Source organism: Perognathus longimembris, chromosome 22, assembly GCF_023159225.1.
Source record: "Perognathus longimembris pacificus isolate PPM17 chromosome 22, ASM2315922v1, whole genome shotgun sequence".
NCBI lineage: Eukaryota > Metazoa > Chordata > Mammalia > Rodentia > Heteromyidae > Perognathus > Perognathus longimembris.
The window spans coordinates 772,069-791,848 of record NC_063182.1 but is presented as its reverse complement, the minus strand read 5'-3'; the positions used below and the strand labels follow the sequence as shown (position 1 = coordinate 791,848).

The window sequence follows — 19,780 nt, the reverse complement described above, 5'->3', positions numbered from 1 at the left end:
CAGGGGAACTTGTGCACCTTAAGGTGGCCCTCATCCCTTTGAGAGGGTGACTTTGGTTGATTTCCAAAAATCTTACTCTAAAAATAGTTTGTGAAAGTTATCTTCCCAACACAGCCCAGAAAAAGGAATAGAACTTGGGGCCCAACAAGTCCCTTGTATGAAATGACTTTTACCTGTTTTTGTTTTTTGCTTGGGGCTTGAACTCAGGGCCTGGGCACTGTCCCTGAGCTTCTTTGGCTCAAAACTAGCACCACTTGAGCTACAGAGCTATTTCTGTGTATGTGGTACTGAGGAATGGAACCCAGGGCTCCATGCATGCTAGGCAAGCATTCTACCACTAAGCCACATTCCCAGCCCCATTTTTGTTCTTTATGTGACTGGGTAAGACTAGCCAGAACACCAAGAAACCCAACCTTAGATATAGCAGCAATGAACACGACATGCAGCCACTTGGAGCCATTTCAGAAACATAATGAGTAAACAAGCGCATCCATGACTACTGATGGAAAGCCTTAAAGCCAGCACAGTGGTTACCGGGGGAACTGGATTATTTCTAGGCTTGAGTAATTGCTATATAGATGTGAATTTAAAAATATTTAAAATATGTGTTGGCTGTCCATGTGTCTTGTGTGCTTTTTGATTTATAGCTTACCAAAAGAATCTTTTAAAAGGGTGCACTGCACAAAAAGATGTCTGGAGAACTAGCGAACTAAAAAAGTGCTCAGTGTTGAGAGGCAAGAAGGGGAAGAATATGAGCAGACAGAATACGCTACTGAGCAGCCTTTTCCAGAAATAATGGTTATCAGTCTTGTCTGTCACCGTAACAGGACCCAGGACACTTTTGGTGTCTGCGAGGCTGGGGAAACACGTGGGTAACAGGACCCAGGACACTTTAGGTGTCTGCGAGGCTGGGGAAACACGCGGGTAACAGGACCCAGGACACTTTTGGTGTCTGCGAGGCTGGGGGAAATGCAGGCCACACGCACCCAGAATGTGGGTCTGTCTCTTCCTGCACAAGTGGCAGCACCCATCCCAGCCGTACACTCAGCAGACAGTGTCTTGGAATTGGCTTCATGAGAAATGGATTTATAGATAAAATTCTGCCAGTTTTTATATAACCCAATGAGTAAGAATAGCATTGGGGGTTTCCATTTATCAGGAATCTGTGCTGGCTATGTTTCGTGCATTATTTTACTTTAGTCTCACAGGAATAAAGGCTGGGGCCTTCTTATCACGGCATGGATGTAAAAATAAAACTCAAAAGACAGCCTACATTTACATATAACTTGTTCTTAACCTTCGTTGACCTCAAGTTCAACTACTAAGGTATTAAGAAAAAAGACCCAGAAATCTAGAAATAAGCCAATATTTGGAAAATTGACCCGTTTTAATTATTTAAAAACAAAAAATACAACATCCAATTTCCCTTACCATCTACAATTCAGTTATAGTCAAACATTCTAACACCAGAGTCCCCTGCCCAGAGGCAGGGAGTTACGAGGCGCCGAAGACACACCAGGTGAATGCTGAAGATCAGAATCCAGCTGTGCTCACAAGTCTTCCTTCAAACACACTCCAAGGCTCTTGGCAGTTTTTTAAAGTGTTTTATAGGAAGTTCTTTAAAACTGTTTCATCTCAGGCACCATTTCTTCAGTGACACACAGCTCCGTGAAATTTGTGTTTCCATTTGATTGATAGGAATAAAAAGTAACTTTTACTTTGTCTTTTTCTGGTGGCACAGAGAGGTAAAATCGTCAGATTCCTTTAGTAATAAAGGAGAGAAAGAAAAGATCTAGGCTGTGTAGGGTGCTGGTTTCTGCTTGTCTCTGAGGTGTGACTTCCAAAGAGTTACATCACACTCATGCCACTACAGTGATTAGTATTTTTTTTAGATGATAAAAAAGAAAATACCCAATAGACATTAAAAATGGTCAAAAGTTTTTTTTTTTTTTTAAACTGCAGGTCAATTTTTGTCTCCCTCCCCAAAATATACAAAGTGAACACATTGGGACAGTAACACCCATCATCCATCTGGACGTTCCAGTTCGCCCCTCTGCTTGCTCCCCAGCAGGTTTAAGAGGAAAGGCATTGCGTTTTTAGTAATGTGACAGCAGTAACCAGCTGTGCTCACGGCAGCTCATCGGCGGTCCACTGATCCTTTCCAAGCATGGAGGGAAAGCATGGCTGTCACTCTCTGCCTGCCTCTGAACACATTCAGCTACCATGGAAACTACAAAGGAAGGAAAAATATGTTTATTCCGAGGTTCATGGACTGGGGTGTGAGAGCGCCCTTCTTCCAGGAAGCCGAGTGGCGGCGTGCGCTGCTAGGGGCTGCTGTGCTTCCCAGCGTGGGCGCCCATCCTCTGCGGGTCCTGGGAAGGGTAGTGGATCGGTCCTGGAGCCCGCATGAAAGGGGGCGGCGGTCCCATGGGGTGGAACATGTGTGGCCCGAAACCTGCACACGAGAGAGAACAACGGGCCTGTTAGGCTTGCGCTGCCTTTGGCATCTTCTCAAACCCACACACCTTTCTAAGATCAAATGCACCTACGCAACAGTCAAGGAATTCGAAATGTCAGCTTATAGGACTTGCTTAGGATTATTTACCTGTTAGCATTTCCTTAGTTTTAGACATCTTTTCCCTCAGTCAAAAAAACAAAAAAAAAAAACCTCCCCAAGAGTCGAGGCATCTGCTATGTTATCTTAGCCTCTGCTAAGTATCAAACACCAAATTCTAACACGACGTGGGAGGCAAGGAAGAAATCAGGCTGACAGCAGAATGGAAATGTTGAAAACAGTCTTTCTTTAAAGAAACAGGCTCTCAACTACAGGACACCTGGCCCCTGAGATATCAAAGAAATTCTTTAGGGCAGTACTACACCAAGTGCTGGTCCTTGGATTTCATACTACTAGCCACAGGGAAGATAAAGCGCTTGAGCCACAATGTAACTCAATGACACAGCCACGTCCACCATGTCTTTATAAGGCCACTTTCTAGAGGAAGGCGTGGCCGTGGCCAATTCATGTCCTAGCTCAGGCTCTGTGTCTTCCTGTAGGCAGGCAAGGCTTTGTGGAGTGACGGCGGCCCGCAGCCCATGTTCTGAGCAGTAGTGATCTGGAGCATCAGTGAAGACTCAGCAGCAGATCACCGGGCTCCAGCAGCGCTGGCCCTCATGACACGTACTCACACCTTCAGAAGGCCAGGAAACGACCAACAGGAACCTCAACCCCAGCCCTCCTGTGGAGGTCTACAGGGTGGACAGGTTCTTTGTGCCTGCCCACCTGGACCACAGGGCTGGGAGGGAAGACACACGTTACCTGGGGGGGGGTGGCGGGGCGATGCCAGGGGGTGGTGGCAGGGCGATGTTCACCACAGCCGGGGGGCCACTGGGGGGCAGGTTGAAGTAGTTGGCAGAGGCTTCTTCTTCAGCAGCAGGAGGAGGAGGAAGAGCTGGGGGAGAAATAACAAGCCATACTCAGAGATCAGCAGCAGTTTCCACCCCCTGCCAGGAGAAAGGAGCCCCCGCAGGGGTAGGAAGGGGGGTGGGAAGCTGCAGGACTCGGCACTCACCTCCTGGCAGGCCGGGAACAGGTTCTAGCTTGATGCCAGAGTCTGTGGTTCCGTCCTTCTCTTTTTCTTTTCCTCTGGCTGCTTGGGATCTGGAAGACACACATTCAGTGCAGGAAGTCAGTGCTTCGCCCCGTTTTAACTCACACCTCCCTCTGCCCGCTCCACCTTCCAAATGGGGTTCCTTTCCTTCTCGCCTTCTCTTCAGCAAGCATTCTTCTCCTCTAAGTGTCAAACTGCAGGGTGGCTTAACGCAAAGGTTTTGAAGGCAAAAAGATCTGGACTCAAAATGTGGGTAGAACTGCTGCCGATACTATAAGGATGCAGCACAGAGCTAAGCACAGAAGATAGGGTTGCTGCTGCTACTAGCCTGCTCCTCCCAGGCTCACAGTGAGAAACATCTTCCCTTTTGAACTTGAAATTAGGCCATTTTACTTCTCTTATACAGCCAACCATTTTCAACTTAAAACAGTCATTCTTCTATTTGATCTTCTCCCTTAGACAATCAATGTCTGAGGGCAAAATTGAGGTGTAATTCAATTTCGTAAGTCTCAAATCCACCTTTCATGCTCTGGTATTATACCTGGCTTATAATAGCTAGTAGCAATCATACCGAGAAGGAGCAGAAAAACACCATGAGCCTTCCAAGGAGACCATCAGCAAAACCCTAAATACATTTCCCAAGCAGGACCTTCCAACAGCCACAGGAATCATATACCACACACAGATGGACTGCCAAAAGATGGTGTTAAAATGATCTTGTCGATTAAAGCCCGTTTACTAAATAAAAGCTTCCAGTGTCTGTCTAGGTAACAAAGCAAGTTCCTGAAAATCTCGGTGAGACGTATGAAATGGTTTCTCCCTTACCTTCCCCATTTTACGTTGAGCCTGCGGCCATTGACAATCAACTTGTTAAAGGACTTCTCAGCGGCCACCTCCGCAGCCTGTCTCGTGGCAAACTGGATGAAAGCACACTGCTGTCTCTGCACCACGGTGATCGTCCGGATCTCTCCAAACTGGTAGAAGTGATTCCTGCCGGGCACAGGCAGAGAAAGCAGGTCAATAACCCAGACCCGTCCAGGAGACGGAAAAGGCTATGAGAGCGTTCTCAGTGGTCATCAGGCATGCAGGCCCCATGGTTACACACCCAACTAGCTGTAGGTATTAGTGCTGTTTCTTATGAGGTAGAAAAGGGATAAATAGGGGCTCTCAATCACTGCTTCTGTGGAGAAATGAGGGCCCTAGTGGGTTCCCTAAGGGCTCTTAAGCCCAAACTTCTAGGTAAGGCACTGGTAAGCTACAGCTCTTACTACGCACGTGCCGAGAGCCTTTTCTTGTTTTGTGCTGGCGACTTGCTACTTTGCTCAGGCTTATCATGAGATCACCATCTTGAGCCCACGATCCTCCTGCTCCAGCCTCTGAGGTAGCAGAGACTGCAAGTGTGCACCACCACACCCAGCTATGCGTAAAGGACGTTTTAAACGCGTGTAGAGGGCTGGGTGGCGAAGGGCTCGCCTACCATGACAAACAACAAACCAGGAATAAAATAAAAACTCAGGCCAAGAGAATTACGATGCTACTATCTAAGAAACCACAAAACCTCACATTTTTATTCTATAGCATTTTTGTTGGTGGTGGTGGTGGTGGGGCTTGGACTCTGGGCCTGGTATCCCTGAGCTCTTCAGCTCAAGGCTGGCACTCTACCACTTGAGCCACAGCGCCACTTCTGGTTTTCTGGTGGTTAACTGGAGATACGAGTCTCATGGACTTTCCTGCCCAGGCTGGCTTTGAACTGTGATCCTCAGATCTCAGCCTCCTGAGTCGCTGGGATCACAGGAGTGAGCCACCAGTGCCTGGCTCTACAGCATTTTCTGTGGGCCGTGCTAGGTTTGGAACTGGAGCAGAGAGCCACGGCTACAGCTTTTTGCTTATTTTTCAGACATGGTCTCCTACTTTTTGCTTGGACCAGCCTTGGATCTTGATCCTCCTAACTATACTTCCCATAGAGCTGGGATTACAGGCATGTACCACCACGGCTGGCTTGTTTTTGAGATAGGGTCCCATTAACTCTTTTGCCTGCACTGGCCTTAAACTCGATCCTCCCATCTCTGCCTCCCAGGTGGCTGGAATTACAAGTATAAACCTGCAATTAATTTAGAAATTTCCAGCCTTTCATAGAAAATCTGCTGGCCTCTTGTAACTAGCTCACTCAGATAAGGTTTAAGGGAGACAGTCTATGAATTTCTGTCCACTTTATCTCTATTTGGAAAGGTAATTTCCATTATTATCAGCTCAGGCTTCATTATTTGCCAAGCATAATATAAGCCAAACAAATTAAACAAAAAAAGTCAAATCCTAGTATCCTTTCAAAAGCCAACAATTTAAACCATAAAGAATTATGCCCACAATTTTAGGATCATAGCACTGGTGGCTCATGTCTGTAATCCTACTCAGAAGGCTGAGACCTGAGAATTTCAGTTTAAAGTTAGCCCAGGCAGAAGTGATCAGTGAAAAGGCCTGACTGCAGTAGGGGTGGCTCAGGTAGTGCCCACAGTGACAGGAAAAAGCCACGTGTGAGGCCCCACGCTTAAGCCCCAGCACCAGAAAAAAAGAAAATCAAACCATTCTCTCCTTCCCCTACATAACTAATCATTCTTGAATGCATGCTGTTCTTTACAATTCTAACAGATTGCTCTATGCAAGGATGGATAAGTATTCTTTTTTTTTTTTTTTTTTGGCCAGTCCTAGGCTGTGAACTCAGGGCCTGAGCACTGTCCCTGGCTTCTTTTTTGCTCAAGGCTAGCACTCTGCCACTTGAGCCACAGCGCCACTTCTGGCCATTTTCTGTATATGTGGTGCTGAAGAATCGAACCCAGGGCCTCATGTATACAAGGCAAGCACTTTTGCCACTAGGCCATATCCCCAGTCCTGGATAAGTATTCTTTTTTTTTTTTGGCCAGTCCTGGGGCTTGGACTCAGGGCCTTGAGCACTGTCCCTGGCTTCTTTTTGCTCAAGGCTAGCACTCTGCCACTTGAGCCACAGCGCCACTTCTGGCCATTTTCTGTATATGTGGTGCTGGGGAATCGAACCCAGGGCCTCATGTATATGAGGCAGGCACTCTTGCCACTAGGCCATATCCCCAGCCCCCTGGATAAGTATTCTTGATAAACATTATTGCTTTGACATCATAAAGGACAATTTCATAAAAACATGAGTATGACTGCCTAAGATTGTCTAAGGAAAACTGTACTTAGGATTACCAAACTTATCTTTGTTCTCATAAATGAAATATTTCAAATGATTTAAAAGAAAAAAGAGCTCTTGAAATTGTAACCACAGACCTGAGATCCGTCTCGGTGATTGTGTCACCCAAACCGCCGACGTAAAGCGTCGTGATGGTCTTGTCCTCTGGCGGGTCCAGGCGAGGCATGGTGGAGGCTCTCTTCAGAAGCTTATCTGCCACAGGGTCATTGATCCCATAATACCGGTCCTTAATGTTCTGGTCAGCAAGAGGGTCGTCTGGATCCGTAGGCTTCTCGTGCCTGATCCACAAAACAACAACGAATGAAGGAGGAGCCAGGTAGAGAATGTGCTACATCACCTCATAGTAGCCACACAGCAAAATCCCAGGCATATACCCTGGTGTGTTTGGAATTAACAAACCGTTTCCACACCAAAATACTATGATCAAAACAAGAGATTTACTGGATTCCACAAAACCTTCTTGGCTTCCTAAAACCCATCTAAATGGCCATGTAGGGTGAAAGATTTTCCTTACAAAGAAATATTCTGATATGATCCACCTCAAAAAGGTGGACATATAGCTATGCTTTAATTTACGATGAGACTCTAGTGACCTTTTCTAGGAAAAGGGCATGTTATTTGTTTGGTTTTCTTTACCTAGTCAGTTGAGAACTCCTGAACCAAATGCTTGCCAGTCCTTACTGAAACATACACACCTTCAGAAATTGGGCCTCTTTCTGACACCAAGAACACACTGGGATTCAAACCATTTATGGGATGAAAGTGAGGACTTATTTCTCAGGCGGAAACTTTAGGACAGCACCTACATTACATGCCACAGCAGTCTAGTTTCCTGAGGCTCAAAGTAGAGGTTAATTAAGCTTGTCTAAATAGTTCTGTGACACAAGATAAGCTTATTAGTTGCACGAGATTTGTACTGTAAAGCACAATGTAAAGCACAGTGCCCTGAGTGGGGAACCTTTTCTCCACTAAAGACCAAAACTTAGATACTTATAAAATCCAACAAAATGGATCCACTCAGCGGCAGGCGGCCCATGAGAAAGACCTGCCACGCGCATGTGCTTCCGGTGCCCATGGAAGGACACGCCCGACCCCGGCTCAGGCAGTCGGAGGACGAATCACAGGAAAGCAAGCACAGAAGTCCGCTCAGCACTCGCCTGTAGGGACACTCTTCTCCTCGCTTACACTCTCCCTTCACCCAGAAGGAGCAAATGTGGGGCCGGTTCCTTTTGTAGTAGGGTGTGGTCCGGGCCAGCTTGAGCAGCATGTCACTGGTAGACGTGGCCTTCCCCAGCATGCCAACTGGTCGTGTTCCATCCGAGTTAGAGATCTACATGAGGTATACAGACCATCAGTTCAGTAGCAATTTTATCAAATTCTCAGATTCAATCCTCAACAAAACCAACAAAACAACAGCCCCCTACCCCCCAAGTACAACAGTAAGCAAGTGGCGGCATACTTCTCTCTCCATATTCTGTGTATAGTACTCTTTGTTGACATCTGACTTTGGCATGTCGTCTTTAAAAGAGAGTCCTGCGTCACGGACTTGGATGGGCAAGCCTGGCACAAAGAACAGGAAAATATCTCAGATGTATTTACAGCCACACGTGCACTACATATGCACACAGAGGGAGTACATGCTTCTCTTCTCTTTCTTACTTGGTACCAGACACTTTACTGAATTTTTATTTAAACTCTTCAGTACCATCAGGCTGTGTACGATGCTGCTACACAGAATTCTAAGAAACTGTCCAAATTACTGAGCTGTTATGAAATTTAATTGAGTGTTCCAGAAAATCTTTTAAGTAAGCTTTAGTCACAGTCAAAGTTGACTTGTAAACATTTGAGCCACAGCGCCACTTGTGGCCTTTTCTGTTTAGGTGGTGCTGAGGAATCAAACCCAGGGCTTCATGTATATGAGGCAAGTGCTCTGCTGCTAGGCCACATTCCTAGTCCCAGGAGTTTTAATTTTCAAAATGCTTTGTAAATGAAAACAAATGTAAGTAATTTTACAAATGAGTTTCAATTCAACATGTCAACTGATGAGTACAATTATTCATCTTGATCAGTGTCACTGGCTTTCATCGCCCTCAACTCTCCTAACCCTATTCAAACCTCCAATTTTTCTTCTCTTCTTTTGTGTGTGTGGAGGGGGGGTGCGAGGGGACTTGAACTCAGGGCCCGGGTGCTGTCCCCGAGTTTCTTCGCGGTCAAGGCTAGCGCTCTACTGCTTGAGCCATAGCACTACTTCTGGTTTTCTGCCTGGGCTGGCTTTGAACCCCGATCCTCAGCTCTCAGCCTCTTCAGAGTGATAAGGTCCTGGTACCTGGATGATCAATCCAAATTTAATATAATAACGAGGAATTCTAGACAGAAACCCTCAATGTAAGGTCTGGAAAACTTTATCACCTTGTCTAAATGCCATCTGATGTTTCAGCAGCTAGGATTACAGGTATGAGCTGTAGCTGTATTTTAGTCTAACCACATAATTCAGACAAATGTCTAAAGCATAATTAGGTCTGGAACTTCCTGTAAGGATTGTGGAAGAAGTTTTGGTGCAAAGAAAAAAGCCCAAGGCAAGGAGATTATCACAGCACCATGGCTACAGAGATGGAAATACACGCCAGTTCTAACTGATTCTCAGCTGTCCCTCAAGTTGCTATTATTGCTCAGGGGGACCCTACAACAGCCTAACTATGAAAAGCATACCACAGAAGACATTCTAAGGTGGGACCAGAGCCAGAGATAGGAAGAGAAGTGGGAAATCAAAAAAAGACTAGATTGCTTAGAGTCCCCACACACTTTCAGTATCATCAGCCATGGCAAACGTACCATACTCAAGGTCTAAAAGGCAGGTCTGACAAACATTCTTCAGTTTACTGCAGGTCTGGCACACTTCAGTCTTCTTAAAGCGCATGCGGACCCCAGGGCACCAGCGAAACACTGTGAATGGCCTGGCACAGATCTGAATACACAGAAAGAGCCAGTGTTAAGGTCTAGACTGAATGTAAGAACGAAGAATTCTAGACAGGAACCCTGAATGTGGGGCTTAGACAACTTTAACAATCACCTTGTCATCTGGTGCTCCAGCCCAATTTACAGTACCCTTCTCTAGTGAACTTGTAAAGAAATGCAATACTCAAAAAGTCAAATCCTCCCACCTTAGAGTAAGCACTATTAATAATCTGCTCCTTTACCTCTTTGGGGTAAAGGGAGGGAAAAGCAGGACATTTTATAATCTATTGAGAATCTTATGACTTTCCTCTTCAGCTGAAATGCTCATGTGCACAGTCCTACAATGCTTATTATACAAATCTGGTGTGTTTAATGACAATTCCTACCACATTAAGAATCTCTACAGGGCTGGGAATATGGCCTAGTGGCAAGAGTGCTTGACTCGTATACATGAAGCCCTGGGTTTGATTCCCCAGCACCACATATATAGAAAATGGCCAGAAGTGGCACTGTGGCTCAAGTGGCAGAGTGCTAGCCTTGAGCAAAGAGAAGCCAGGGACAGTGCTCAGGCCCTGAGTCCAAGGCCCAGGACTGGCAAAAAAAAAAAAAAAAAGAATCTCTACATTAAACGGGTCATTATCTTACCTCCCACACTAAATAGTTAGCAGCCAATGAATACAGCTATGATATATGAAGACTTAAAAGTACTGACTTTCATTGGAAGACCTCAAGGTTTAGTAAGTGGAAAGCTAATTTGTAGGCAAAAGGAAAAGAGTTATTACAGTCAGTCCACAATATTTGTGATTTATTGCACATGGTTTTGACTATGTATTGATAAAAACACCCCAAATATCAAAACCAAAAGTTTAATTTCCACATATGTATCACATAGCTCAGAGAAGTGCTCAGTCAACCCAGTTATCACCGTGTAACTGATTGTCAGTTAATCCAGTTAACACTGTGTAACTGTGTGATCCTGACGTTTTTTCCTTGCCCTAATTTTGTGAAAATATGCCTTCTATTAGCAAATAGTGCTTAAGACACAAAGTTACAGTAATCCTTCCAAGCCAAAAAGGGCATGAATATGCTTAATTTAAATGATAAAGTGAACATTTTGGATTTGCTATATGGGAGAATGTCTTTTGCAGAAGCTGGGCAACACCATCAGAAAATGAATCAAGCTCAGTAAAGTAATGAACTCCATGCATTATTAACATTCATGGTCTTCTCTCAACAGTGGTCTCCTGGGAACCATATGCCTGCAAATACCAAGGCCTGCTGTACTTCACAGACATACTTACTTTGCATTCTTTCCCATACTTTTCTTTGGTCTGAAATAGAAGAGAACTGGAGTTACAGGAAGAAAATACTCAGATGTCTCCGCCACCCCCCCCCCCAACTACAGTAATAAGGAATCTGTCTTGAGATCCCTGACATCCTAAAGACAAAAACACAAACCTAATCAAACCAAAGCACAATGAAGCCACCTACTTTAAGGGTGGGGTAGAGCAGGACATTTATTCGTGAATATAACATACAATTGAGTTACACTCTGGAGTTTACAGATAAATAACAAGTATATTTACACAGCATTCATAGGCTGACTCCTGGCTTCTAAGAACCAAAATCCTAAATTTCCATAGTCCTCAAATCAGGAATGATGAAGCCACAGGCAATTCCTTTGACAGTTTGTTCAGTAGGTAACTAGTCTAGCCTCATCTCATCCTGTGCTTTTCCCCAAAGTTCTTCCAACATTTTGAACATATACCAGCAAATCATCTCTGAAAATGACTGACTGCAATAGAGCTAACCGAATCCCTGTTATAGGACTCTGAAGGATGGTGGGTGAAAGGCATGAGACCAGGAATCAAGAACCAGTCTATGGCTGGTTCTTGCAACTTGCTGAAACCCTTGGAGCCTGAGTGGCTTAACTTAAATTCTAGCTTTACTCTTGGCGATATGAAAAGACATAAATCCAATCAACTTCTGGCTAGTAGGTCCTACTTTCTAGGTAAATGGCCAACAAAGATGAGCTGTGATGACTCCTTACAGGATTACCGATAAACATTCCAAGTGAGGCAGTAAGCAAATCCCTCCGAACTCTGGTGGAGTAAGAGAGAGTCGCTCTTCCTCAGGGCTGTGAGAGACAGTCGGTGGCTGGCGGTAAGCACCGCCACACGAGGAGGAGAGGAAGAGCAACCGTTCCCACTGGCTCCCACTTACCATTCGGATGTAGGGGTTTTCTCCGAGACACGTCTGGCACAGAATGGGGAAGTCCTGGGGAGAAGGGGAGCCGCGGTTGAGGACGGCGCTCCGAGGCCCCCGTGGCCGCGAGGGGAGGAAGGGCAGGGCGCCGGGCGAGCAGGAAGCCCGGGGCCGGCACGGGCCGGGGGCCAGCACGGGCCGGGTCGCGGGAGCGGCGCGGCCTGCACTTCCGGCAGGCAGCCGAGGAAAGCCCCGCCGCCGCGGGGTCGAGGCGGCCGGGCGGGCCGGGCCGGCCTAGGCCGCGTCCCCGCCCCGCCGCAGGGCCGCGGCCGGGCCCCTCCCCGCCCCTCCTCCGCCCCGCAGCCCGCGGGAGGCCCGGCCGCGCAGCCTCCCCCGGCCGCCCTCGCCGGCGGGCCGGCACACTCACCGCATCCTCCCAGTTCTGCCTGTTGTAGGTGTTGGAACCCAGAGAGGTCGCCATCTTGAGAGTCCCGAGGCGGCCGAGCTTCCGAGTAGGGACCGGGGACCGCCACGATCCCGTGAGGCCCTGCGGCCGGCGCCGGGCCGCTTGACGTCTTATGGGTGCGTCGGGCGTTTCCCCGGGGGCGTGGCCTCGCGCGTGCGTTAGGACGCTCTCCCGGCGCCGGGCGGCGTGCGCGTGCGCAGTGCGTGTCTGTCTGGGAATCCGGGGAAAGCGTGGAGGGGGGCGGTGGGGAGGCCCGCGCCCGCCCTCGCCGCGCGTCCCTCGGGTCAGCCTCCCACCTGGTGCTTACGGTAACTCCCTCGGTAAGGTGGCCGGATCCCGCGAACAGATCGCACCGAGAGTCCCGATATTAAAAAGCAACCCCGCTTTTCCCTCCAGTACACACGTGATTATACTGATGGGAAACAAGAGTCACTTTCTACCTAGAGGATTCCAGCGAACTCACACTGAAGCTGCATCTCCCTCCCCCCCTGAAGCTGCATCTCCCTCCCCCACTGAAGGCTGCATCCTCCCTCCCCACACTGAAGCTGCATCTCCCTCCACACTGAAGGCTGCATCCTCCCTCCCCCACTGAAGGCTGCATCCTCCCTCCCCCACTGAAGCTGCATCCTGCCCCCCCCACACTGAAGGCTGCATCCTCCCTCCCCACACTGAAGGCTGCATCCTGCCCCCCCCACACTGAAGGCTGCATCCTGCCCCCCCCCCTGAAGGCTGCATCCTCCCTCCCCCACTGAAGCTGCATCCTCCCCCCCACACTGAAGGCTGCATCCTGCCCCCCCACACTGAAGGCTGCATCCTCCCTCCCCCCACTGAAGGCTACATCCTCCCTCCCCACACTGAAGGCTGCATCCTCCCTCCCCCACTGAAGCTGCATCCTGCCCCCCCACACTGAAGGCTGCATCCTGACCCCCCCACACTGAAGGCTGCATCCTCCCTCCCCCCACTGAAGGCTACATCCTCCCTCCCCCACTGAAGGCTGCATCCTCCCTCCCCACACTGAAGCTGCATCTCCCTCCACACTGAAGGCTGCATCCTCCCTCCCCCACTGAAGGCTGCATCCTCCCTCCCCCACTGAAGCTGCATCCTGCCCCCCCCACACTGAAGGCTGCATCCTCCCTCCCCACACTGAAGGCTGCATCCTGCCCCCCCCACACTGAAGGCTGCATCCTGCCCCCCCCCGAAGGCTGCATCCTCCCTCCCCCACTGAAGCTGCATCCTGCCCCCCCACACTGAAGGCTGCATCCTGCCCCCCCACACTGAAGGCTGCATCCTCCCTCCCACACTGAAGGCTGCATCCTGACCCTCCCCACACTGAAGGCTGCATCCTGCCCCCCCACACTGAAGGCTGCATCCTCCCTCCCCCACTGAAGGCTGCATCCTCCCCACACTGAAGGCTGCATCTCCCTCCCCCACTGAAGGCTGCATCCTCCCCACACTGAAGGCTGCATCTCCCTCCCCACACTGAAGGCTGCATCCTCCCTCCCTCCCCACACTGAAGGCTGCATCCTCCCTCCCCACACTGAAGGCTGCATCCTCCCTCCCTCCCCCCCTGAAGGCTGCATCCTCCCTCCCCCACTGAAGCTGCATCTCCCTCCCCCACTGAAGGCTGCATCTCCCCCCCCACACTGAAGGCTGCATCCTGCCCCCCCCCCACTGAAGGCTGCATCCTCCCTCCCCACACTGAAGGCTGCATCCTCCCTCCCCCACTGAAGCTGCATCTCCCTCCCCCACTGAAGGCTGCATCCTCCCTCCCCCCACTGAAGGCTGCATCCTCCCTCCCCCCCACACTGAAGGCTGCATCCTCCCTCCCCACACTGAAGGCTGCATCCTCCCTCCCCACACTGAAGGCTGCATCCTCCCTCCCCCACTGAAGGCTGCATCCTCCCTCCCCCACTGAAGGCTGCATCCTCCCTCCCCACACTGAAGGCTGCATCCTCCCTCCCCACACTGAAGGCTGCATCCTCCCTCCCCCACTGAAGGCTGCATCCTCCCTCCCCCACTGAAGGCTGCATCCTGCCCCCCCACACTGAAGGCTGCATCCTCCCCCCCACACTGAAGGCTGCATCCTCCCTCCCCCACTGAAGGCTGCATCCTCCCTCCCCACACTGAAGGCTGCATCCTCCCTCCCCCACTGAAGGCTGCATCCTGACCCCCCACACTGAAGGCTGCATCCTCCCCCCACACTGAAGGCTGCATCCTCCCTCCCACACTGAAGGCTGCATCCTCCCTCCCCACACTGAAGGCTGCATCCTCCCTCCCACACTGAAGGCTGCATCCTGACCCCTCCCCACACTGAAGGCTGCATCCTGCCCCCCCCACACTGAAGGCTGCATCCTGACCCCCCCACTGAAGGCTGCATCCTGCCCCCCCCAACACTGAAGGCTGCATCCTGCCCCCCCACACTGAAGGCTGCATCCTGCTTCCCACACACACACACACACTGAAGGCTGCGTCCTGCCCCCCCCCCCCCCCAACCCTACGTCCAAGCAAGTATGTGGAACCCTCCTAAGAATCATGGTTCAGTGGCTGTGAAGACCTGGCCACTCCACACGCAGTTGGTGACCGCAGGCCCTCGCCGGTCACCCTCGCTCCTCCACTGCGGAGGCTGGGACCCGGGTCGGGGCTGTGAGCCCCCGGTGGGTTAGGTGTCTCCCTCCACCTCCTGTGAGAGTGGTGCCCTGCCCTTCTGCTTACCTGTTTGCCTGCTTGTTTGCTGTCAGATTGTTTTCAAGTAGACATGCAGTGATGGAGTGAACTCCACACAGTACAAGGGGCAGAAGAGAGAACTTTATTCAGCGAACTGCCGGCCTGCTGCTAAATCCCAGGCGGGGGTTGCAGGTTCCAGGGTTGCTCCTCCCGGGGGGGGGGGGGGGCTTATATAGGGCAGGGGTGAGAGGTGTGTCCCGGTGGCTTAGGGTGTGACCTCAGAGGAGGGGGAGGTAACTGCCTCCAGGTGTGCCAGTTAACTGGGTAACAGGACTGAGATTTAAACAGCCGGGGGCATCTGCAGGGAGTTCTCCCCGGGGTGGACCTTACATTTACTTATTCATTAAAGCTCTGCCAAGTTTTCTTACCATTGTGACCTGTACAGAAATTCTTGTCCCGGGATTGGAATCAGACCCTAAGTGAAGGAAAACTTCACTAAACCAACCTCACCTCCATCTGGTAACATGCCCTTGAGCATTAGCAGCTCAGGGATAGAGCCCAGGCCCTAGTTTAAGTCCCAGGAACAGGACCAACACACACTCTCTCTCTCTCTCTTTTTCTGTCTCTCTCTCTCTCCCTCCCTCCCTCCCTTCCTCCCTCCCCTTCCCTTCCTCCCTCCCCCTCCCTTCTTCCCTTCTCCCTTCCCTCCCTCCCTCCCTCCCTCCCCTTCCCTCCCTCTCTCTCCACTCTGGTCTGGAGTTCAAGCCCCAGTATCTATATGGGGAAAAGAAAAATAGAAATTGAGATTTGGAGAGATTAAGCTCTTGGTTGTGAATCTAAAAAAAATGATAAAGCCAGACATTCCAAAGCAAAGGTTTTTCAACTTATAGAAAGGGTCTTATGGATCAACACATCTGTGTAAAACCCCAACAATTCTTGCAGTTTTTTTTTTTTTTTGCCAGTCCTAGGGCTTGAACTCAGGGCCTTTTTGCTCAAGGCTAGCCCTCTACCACTTGTGCCACAGTGCCACTTCCAGCCTTTTCTATTTATGTGGTGCTGAGGAACCAAACCCAGGGCTTTATGCATGCTAGAGAAGCATTCTACCTTGAAACCACATTCCCAGTGCCTCAATTCTGCAAATATGTTCTTCTAAGAATTTCATTCTAATATCACTTTCATGTTTGACCTTCCATCAAACTTCTTCATATATTCATTTAAAATACCTCATTAAATAAGGTTATATAAAGCATACTTTACAAACAGTTAAGAATTTTAAAGCTGGGAACTGGTGGCTCACACTTGTAATCCTAGCTATGCAGGAAACTGAGATGTGAGGATCACTGTTCAAAGCTATCCGGGCAGAAAAGTCCCAATTAATAACAAAAAAGTCAGAAGTGGAGGTGTGGCTCAAGTGGAAGAGTGGTTAAGCAGAGAACGCCAACTGAGACTGTGAGGCCCCGAGTGCAAACCCCAGTCAGGGTGTGCATGCACATGCACACAAACACCACACATACAGACTTTACTTTTTAGTTATCAAGAAGTTTTGCATATATTCTCCACACGTAAGTTCTGCTATCCCAAACAAGTTCTCTCATGCCAATAGACAAATTTGCTCTCCTCACTCTCAGCCCATAGCAGCTATTCATCTGTGTTCTGTCCCCTACGGAAGCTTCTGGGCTTGGGATGGTGTTCTGCATGGGGTTTGATCCACTGGCTCAGGAGCTACACTGGGACGCGTGGTTGCTGTGATTGTCTTTAATGTATCACAAATATCCTATATCCTAGCATTGTTTTGTGCTTCATTTTCAGTTTACACCTGTCCTACACATCCGCATGGTGAAGCCAGTGTCTTTCTACCTTCCACATCCTCTAGCAATTTATGTTTGTTACTAGCTGCTCGCTAGCCTGGTACTAGAGGAGGAATAAAAGGTTCTGTGTTTTAATTCAGCTTCGGGCTGTAGCAGGTACTATGTGCCTAGGCTTTAGGACTCGTTCTTTCTTAGCACTCTTTCCCTTTTTTTTTTTTTTTTGCCAGTCCTGGGGCTTGGACTCAGGGCCTGAGCACTGTCCCTGGCTTCCTTTTTGCTCAAGGCTAGCACTCTGCCACTTAAGCCACAGCGCCACTTCTGGCCATTTTCTAGATATGTGGTGCTGGAGAATCGAACCCAGGGCTTCATGTATATGAGGCTAGCTCTCTTGCCACTAGGCCATATTCCCAGCCCCTCTTTCCTTCTTTTCATGTACCGGTTAAACTTTTACTTGTATCTGGGTTATAGAGGAGAGTTCCTATCTTTTCTGTGGTGGAAGGAAACTTTTAATAGACTTGGTAAAGAGTGGTTGGTTTAGGATTGCAGCTTATCCTTCTCACAGGCAGAGGTTTTGCTTACCTTGTCTCAGCAGCAGCAATCTGAGGAGAGGCAGCTTGTGGCCTGGCCTCAGTGGTTCAGGCCTCACACTGAGAACAGAACATGGGCAGGGAGGCAGACTGCATGCCTTTCCCACAGGCACACCCCCCCCAAACCAAGCAAGGCTCTCAAGAGCTCTCATGCGGTAGGGTTACTCTTAGTGCTGATTAGTATGTACAACCACCCCCCCCCCACCGTGTTTGAACCCCTAGGTTCATACTTTGTCTTTATCAATTACTATTTTAGTTCACTTCCTCTTACTTGCTGTATAGTGGCCAAAATGCCTTTCTCCTCATACTTGTTACATGTCACATACATACGTACACATATGTATCTATACACACAGAGAGAGATTCTCCTTGGAATTCAGGCTGTTTGACTTCCCTGCCATATCAATTGTTTGATATATCCAAGAATGTTTATAATTTTGTCATCTGTACACTTTTTTTCAGTCATAGGGCTTGAACTCTGGGTCTGGGCCCTATCCTCTTCAGCACAAGGCTAGCAATCCACCACTTGAGCAACAGCGTCACTTGTGGTTTTCTGGTGGTTAATTGGAGATAAAAACCTCATGAACTTTCCTGCCTGGGCTGGCTTTGAACCATGATCCTCAGAACTCAGCCTCCCGTGGCTAGGATTACAGGCGTGAGTCACTGGTGCCTGGCATCTGTCCACTTTTTGAGAGGGGCTGAGGATTCTTGCATCATGGGAAGACACTTCTGCAGAACTCCAAACCATGTGACTTAAATTTACAAAAATTTAAATTTACAAAAACCCCTTTCTATTACCTCTGCAACTGTAAAATAAAATTAGTACTATGTACTTAGATGTAGCCTTAAATGGAAACGTTATTTAGCAGGTGCTATGGTTGCCTGGGAAAGCTTGTATTATAAAAATGAGGAAGTGTAAGATATTACAAACATATTTTCCTGGCTTTAACCAGAACAGGGGAGGGCTATGAACGAGAAGGAAACGACTTTGTGATCGTTTGATTCTATATGACTTAACACTTGGAACTTGTCATTTTGGGTAGGTGTTTCAGAGTAAATGTTCTAGAATGGTTATTCAGGAAGTAAAATGTATAGTACGTTGGATGGCAAGAGATGAGTGGCCAGTGCTGTGGAGGTAAAACAAGGTAACAAGGGAATAGGGAATGTGTACATTAGGGAAAGGTCAGAAGAAACCACACAAAAGCAATTTATATATGTGTGTATGTGTGTGTGTGTGGTGGTCCTGGGGTTTGAGTGCTGTCTCTAAGCTTATTTTTGCTCAAGGTGACAACTCTACTACCTGGGCCACAGCTCCACTTCTGGCTTTTTTTTTTTTTTTTTTTGGCCAGTCCTGGGCCTTGGACTCAGGGTCTGAGCACTGTCCCTAGCTTCTTCCCGCTCAAGGCTAGCACTCTGCCACTTGAGCCACAGTGCCGCTTCTGGCCGTTTTCTATATATGTGGTGCTGGGGAATCGAACCTAGGGCCTCGTGTATCCGAGGCAGGTACTCTTGCCCACTAGGCCATATCCCCAGCCCCACTTCTGGCTTTTTTTGAGGTAACAGTCTAAGGGACTTCCCTGCCTGCGCTGCCTTTGAACCATCAGATATCAACCTTGTGAACAGTGAGGACTACAAGTGTGAACCACCCATGCCTGACAGAAAGGCAATATTGCGCAAAGACCCAAGTGTGGTGGTAGTGAGCTATAGGAACCTTAGGGGAGCTTTCCAGGCAGAGGGGACAGCCTGCATGGGAGGACCAAAGGGCAGGGAGGCTAGGGTGGCACGAGGCAGACAGAGCCCAGGGGAAAGCCTCAGGTCCGGTCCGGCCTCATCCACAGGCTGACAGAGGCTGTGCTGGTGAGAGGAGAGCGGATGTGGTAGGGTTGAGGCCGGGAGTGGAAGCAGGGCTGGCTTAGCCGGGAGCAGCACCCGTGCAGGCAGTCACAGGAGGGAAGGGAGGTCTGAGCACAGCGGGAGGTGGAGGGTTGCTTCCTTGTAACGGTTGTATATTTGAAAGGAAATCTCTTAAAAAATGACCCAGGAGATAAAGCTGGTAGAAGTATAGCCACATTTATAGAATGGTTCTGAGCATATATATAGAAGGAACACGTAACAAACTCTACCTATAATACTGTTAAAAGTAATCAGGAACGACATTTTACCTTGGTCCATCTAAACAAATGGAAAAGAGCCTGCCTATGGATTTTCACAAACCAAATTTAGAAACTCAACTGTGGTCAGATTTTGAGCCAGGCTACTTCCAA

General features: G+C 49.0%; 1 protein-coding gene across 1 annotated transcript; it reads right to left on the bottom strand.

Annotated features, from left to right (window-relative positions):
* Positions 1-1,372: 1,372 nt before the first annotated feature.
* Positions 1,373-12,562, bottom strand: Rbm22 (RNA binding motif protein 22). Its single transcript, XM_048331382.1, has 11 exons — positions 12,419-12,562; positions 12,010-12,063; positions 11,088-11,117; positions 9,664-9,796; positions 8,291-8,391; positions 7,989-8,161; positions 6,909-7,109; positions 4,434-4,598; positions 3,570-3,658; positions 3,321-3,449; positions 1,373-2,458 (listed from the first exon to the last, which is right to left on the bottom strand). The coding sequence occupies exons 1-11, from the start codon at positions 12,470-12,472 to the stop codon at positions 2,325-2,327; spliced, it is 1,263 nt and encodes a 420-aa protein (XP_048187339.1). The 5' UTR covers positions 12,473-12,562; the 3' UTR covers positions 1,373-2,324.
* Between the last annotated feature and the right edge of the window lie 7,218 nt (positions 12,563-19,780).